At 39.3% G+C, this 6220-nt stretch overlaps 1 protein-coding gene across 1 annotated transcript in view; it reads right to left on the bottom strand.

The window, feature by feature from the left end:
• lrriq1 (leucine-rich repeats and IQ motif containing 1) overlaps positions 1-6220 on the bottom strand; it is a gene marked incomplete in the record, with an annotated part of 35124 nt that continues 28904 nt past the window's right edge. The window contains 1 exon segment of the mRNA XM_035664828.1: positions 1-3759. Coding sequence (XP_035520721.1) covers positions 3626-3759 — 134 coding nt within the window.

Genomic DNA, 6220 nt, shown 5'->3' on the forward strand with positions numbered 1-6220 from the left:
AGAAATGTTGTTTATCATTCAGAAACCAACTACACAAACCTGGAGGTTGTTTCTCCAGATACAACAGACTAAAACAAATTATGCCACTGATAATATCTTATAGATAATTCTTTTCTCGCAGCTCTCATTGCAATACAAAAATATGATACAATATCAAATGATCAGACTTTATTATAAACACACAGTATGGATTGTCATAAAAAGATATGAGTGTGTGCATATAAACATGCATTTCATGATCCATTTCATAATGTAAATTCAAATTCTTCTTGTTTCATGTATAAATTATATTTGTCTAGAACAGTAGTTTTCACCAGAGAACAAGCCAAAAAAACTCAAAGCACACTTGTGTTCATACCAGTGCAAAACAGCCTTTATCACACTCATCACTCAGCATCACATTTATTTTTATTTACGAATACCAAAATTCAATTTTACAAACAACCATACCAAAATAATTTAAGAATTCGTCCAAACTTTGTAAAATTGTATCAAAGCAGCAGCAAACCCATTTAAACTAAACTAAAAATGAGATAATGGAACTATAAAGTCCATACAAAGTACTGACAGTGAATAATAAAACATTCAGAACATTTTGTTTAATTGTACATCATAACAATAACGTATGTTTGTCACAAAGTACAGAGTGCCGAGTCCACACCGTGTGCGAAGGACTGGTCTAGAAGCACGTAGACACATGATGCATGCACATGTACATATGAATGCACTTACTTAAATGTCCTGTCTTTGTCAGAATTACCAGAGACAAGCTCTGTAACATCTGACAAATGTATGTGATTCTGTTCTACCTTACGCTCAGTTTACAAACGTTTTAATAATCATTAAATTTCTCTAAACCTGAAGGAGTGATTTTTTTTTCAAGGCTCGCTACCCGTGACATCAGTCCTGCCCTCGGCTGTGTGAAAAGAGTGACTCTGACCTATTTTCATCTAAGCGATGTTATAAGCCAGCAGTTGTCATTCAGGGAATAAATTAGCTTTGACTTTTACCAGGTGTCCAGTGCAGAATACTTTCTGCTTGTGTGAGTTTATTCCCAATTTCTTTATAAGCTGGGTTCACATTTCCAGGGGAGCTTGCGCATTCCTCAGAGTTTATACCCATTTCCCATTTCTTTACTTTGGCGAAAGGAGCTGGCTAATTGTGTCATGAGACAGAAATAAATAAGAAAAGAACCTCTCTAAAGTCATTTTTCTGTAAGTGTTTGTGGGATTTGAAGTTAATGTTATTTTACATTCTGAAATATTTCCAGAGACTCAGTAAAGCCATATATCTCTTATATGGAATAATAAATATAACAGTACATTGTTAGACCTTCAAATCAGCTTTACTCCTTCTACAGTACAACATTGCAGTTATCGTGTCATGCTGCTTTGCACACACGCTGTAGATTGTCTATTGTATGTCCTGCACTGTCGTTGTTACAACATAACTCAGAATAGTGCTGTCAGTATTTTCTTTTGCTTTTTAATACTTCGCATCACGACTAATCAAGCAAGCCACATTGTTTTAATTTAGAAATGATATTATCCAACACCTGGCTTCCATTAATTTACAAATGATACTGAAATAAAATCAATCAGCCTGCATGAATCTTTCTCAAAGTTAAAACTTTTGTGCATTACCATGACAAAAAATGAATGCTCTCTGATTAACTCAAGCTAGTTTCATACATACAGAAATTAATGGACACCAATGGCTGCCTGGAATTGTTTATAAAAATGTCAAAAAGAAATCTGAAAATGTGCTGCATGCATTCAAAAAAGGTCAGCAAAAATGCACAATATATATAATAATTTGTAGCTAAAACGTGCAAGCACACTGTTCATAGTCCTTCAACTCATTCTAAGAAAAGGGCACTTAGAGGGATTCGGATACAAAACCTCTCTCTACCAGACTCCATCTGACAACATTTGCTGACTTGAGGTCAGGCTGGCAGGGCCCTCTGGGCTGAGAGGGACATTCTTCATCTTATCTAAATGTGTGGTGAAGCACTCATTTCACCAGGCAATGGATTTTGGATGTCTTAGGTTACATATAATTTACCCATAACCCAAAAGTAAACAGATGTAATGAAGGCCGGTGGACGATGGTTTAACAATATCATTTCAGAAACAGTATTTCAAGAGAAGAATTCTGAAAGCCTGGATAAATCTGAACTTGTGTCAAACAACACTGGTGACTTTATGCATATACAGTGCTTTTATGTCACCTGTCTGTTCATATTGTATGTGCAACAGAAATTCTCCCTGGTATCACAGCTGTGTAATGACAGTTTGATGACAGAGAAACAACCCCCTGGTGTCCCCAGAGAGCCTGAGGAATCAGTCTCCCCCTTAAGGAGGACCCTTCACTTGAGTTTCACAACAACCCCCAAGTGGGCAGGACCACCACATCTCTGGCATACGCCACTCTCCAAGACAAAAATCCCCATCAGCTCATGTACAGTCAAAACACGCCCTCCAGACGTGCGTAAGTGAAAGATAGACAGAAAATAAATAGACAGACATGCATTTCCTGCCAGGGAGCCACTCTGCAGCTCTGACTATTTGTTTTGACATTCATTAAGTTATCATTTCCAGGCGGCGGACCAGCGAGGAACCTCCAAGCACACAAGAGGTTCACCGCCTCCGGTAGGGCAGTGTTTGCGGACAGACGCCTTAGCTCTCCAAATTCAAATACACAGACAAGACCATTATAATCCACGACTGAAAATAAAGAAAACATCATTCTAATTCTAACACCAATGTTTGTGCTCGGTTCATACAAGCAGTAATTTCAAGCCCACTGTTGGCAAGCGGGAGCTAAATATAGCCACAGAATGGGGAAATTGCACTTAAATCTCTGGGCTTTATTAAACTTTACTCTTAAGAGGGCACAGCAGAAGTGGAAAAAGAAAGTCTTTTCCCATGGCTACAAACTATAATTACTATATTTTCTGTCAAGAGAGTAAATCAGCTCAGAAACAAGAGTTTAGCATCTTAAGAAAGATGAATCCACAGGTATTAAAGGTCCTGGTTCTTATTTCCTGCCTTCATTTGCATATGAAGCGTGTAATTTGCTGAAGGTTTGTGATTTTGTTCCATGTGTTTTGGTGCTGGTTGGCTGCGATCACGTTCAGGCAGTGACACTTGAGCAGAATCAACATAATAGAAATGCCTGAAGATATTTGGGCTGGTCCAGGTCCTATTGGTCTTAATTAATTTTCAGGAGAGGGAGCTCGAGTTTTTGGGCTCAGTTTAAAAAAGAACAGCTGCAGGAGGATTCGGTGTAGGCGATGGAATAGAATCATAAATAAAAGCAAAGGAAGTCTTCTGCATGGAAATAAAATAAATTGTCTTGTGAAACTGAAATTTATTGTGTTGTTTAAATCTTGGGGAAAATATGTTAAGACCACAACCCAGGCTGTCGTCAGCATGATGATGATACATCCAAAGGAAGCATAGTATGTGCAGTCCTGAACAAGATAACACATAATTTGAAAATGCTGCTTTCTTTGTAAGGTATCAAAAGAGGGACACATACAAAAAGTATCTGCCTTTAAGTTGCTCTGGGTGTTGGCTAAGGACAGCAAAAGAAGTGATGTCGTGGCTGAAAAGTTTGTATTTTACTTATACACTCTGTCCCTCTTCTTGCCCCCTCCCCAGCCGCCGCTCAACTGGACAGGGTTGTCTCGGTATGAGATGCGCTCCTTTTTTGACGGAGCAGACGTGACTCGCTTGGGAGATGGAATCTCTGCTCCTGGAGACATAGAAGGAAAATGCATCAAAATCTCATACGTAAATCGAGCAGTGTGAAATCAATCCATCATAGACATCAAATGGTAATTCATATAATTTGTGCAATTTAAATAACGTATTTGATGCCAAGCACTCTTTCCCGGAAGGACTACCCATGTCTTCCAAAACAAACTGTTGCTGCAGCTGTCATAAAAAGTAATGGCATCAATTCTTTTGCACCTGTTGTGGAATTTCTGAACATTTCAACTTTCTACCACAAACATGGAGTACAGGACGTAATCCGTACCATGTTAGTTTGATTTTGTAAAATATAAACAATCCACCAGAGCATCTTTGTGGTAAATGAAACATAAATAGGAAATTGTCTCCTGTAGTTGCTCTCATTATTTGTTAACCAGCCAATAAATAAATAATATAAATATTCCCATTTAGCAAAGCATTAGTTGGAGAACATTATTTCATGTTGGTAACTAAATAGAAGCTTGTCTACTTATTTCAAGAAAACAGAGATTGCTGACTAACAACCTAACAACAAGGAAATAAAAAAGTAACATTAGGAAATATAAAAAGCTGTCATGAATGACATAAAAGTTGACTTTTATTTTTTTATATTAAATGATAACAAGTAGGCTTTTATACTGAAACTTTTTACCATAAAACACAATTCTAACTCTAGGTTGATAACACCATAATAAATCTTAGTGTGAAGACTTCAATCTGAGCAGGTAAGTGTGGTGTTTGTGTGCTCTGTCTCCCAGAAGCACTGTGAGCTGTATCAGAGGCCCTTCCATTTCATCTGGGGATCAGTACAAAGCTTTTCAAACACACAGAACAAAGGCAGCGCTTCTACCGGGCATGATGCATTCCACGTGTAGAGCCAGGCCCGCGGTCTCCACGGCCACCCCACACAGGGAGCCAAACAGCGGGGGAGGGCTCTGGAGGAGGTGGGGGGCCTGGGACGCATCGCAGGTACTGACCCTAGCTCCAAATGTCTGCACAGCTAGCACACTGTATAGAATATCCATCCACTCACAAGTCATACCTAATCCTAGTTTTTGTTTTAAATCATGTCCACAATGTAACGCTGTGATTTTCCTCCTCAAGGTGTGTGTAATGTAGTTTAAAGAAAACCCAACACAGTCTTTTGTGTTTATTTTCACAAATCTTAGGCCAGATTTGGTGGCTGTATTTAGTTTATTAAAGACTTTCGACCCATTATCTGTTCTAAATCCAAAACAGAAAGCAAAACATGACGCACATGTTGCTAATCCGAACGCAAGTTGTGCAGTCATGCTATTAAATGTAAAGAGATAAACAAATGGCCACACATCTGACCCAACCGCTGTGACCAAACAAATTGTTTTCGATTATTTAACTCCTATTAGGGTTGCCCAACGGACAAAATTGAAGGAGCAGATATGCAACTTAAGTGGTTTCCTCTGCACACGTAATGAAAATATTTTGCGAGCCTGGAAACGCATTTTATGGCACCGTCCCAGCAAGTGGTAAGTATCACATTGCAATAGGTTATAGAGTATTTATGTAGTCTTTACTGCCATGGCAAACTAAGTAAACCCTCTCACTTTAAACCTTGACTTTGATGTATGTATGCCACTTCAGTGGCAAAGGATATACAACTTTTTGATAAATAAAGTGTTTGTTTTGTTACGCTCATTCTTTTCCTTCCTCGTCTGGGCTGACTATAAACAGCGGTCTTATTTTCCTGATTTCACCCAAGTCACATTTCCTCTGATATGATGAGTTTTTGATGATGTAGCACTGAGACCATTAGATGCCCTTTCCAAGTTTATCAATTATCTAATTGGCTTTTTGAGAAATGCTCTTGCCTTACACATACATTCATATTTCAATTTGTCCTAGACAATTTCAGTAAGTGGTGTTTTCATCAGTCCAGACAAAGAGGCTCTCTTTCTCCCGGCCGTATTCCTGAGGAGAACAACAACTGCCTGCTTAGCACGACAACACTCGCTCCTGCTGCTGCTGCACCTCGTGGAAATCATTTTGAAATCATCATCGGAATCCAATTTGGCTTCGTTATCAGGGACAGGGCTCTCCTTCACTTAGATTCCTGGGCTTGTTTAATGTAGTCATCTGCTTTCAGCCTGTCAGTAGCATCTTTGTCATTCAAACTCCTGAGCCCCACTTCTCCTGACAGAAGGGCCAGTCATTCTTCACTGAAAGGACTGATTTTTTTTTTTCCTTTCTGCCAGTTTCCTGTCAGAGGAGAAATTCACGGCACTCTGTCCCCGGCCCGACCTTGTGGCTCCCCTCCCCTCCCGAAGCAGCCGACCAGCGGACTCAGTCTGGGCTGAATAAGCAGCAGCCTTTATCCCTGGCTCGCACTCAGGTCTGTGTGACCCGAGACCCATGGGTGCAAGTGTGAAAACATAGAAACATCTGTACACATGTGCTGAATGTACAGGTATATATATATATATATA

Source organism: Morone saxatilis, unplaced genomic scaffold, assembly GCF_004916995.1.
Source record: "Morone saxatilis isolate NCDOM2014 unplaced genomic scaffold, NCSU_SB_2.0 Contig2, whole genome shotgun sequence".
Lineage (NCBI taxonomy): Eukaryota > Metazoa > Chordata > Actinopteri > Moronidae > Morone > Morone saxatilis.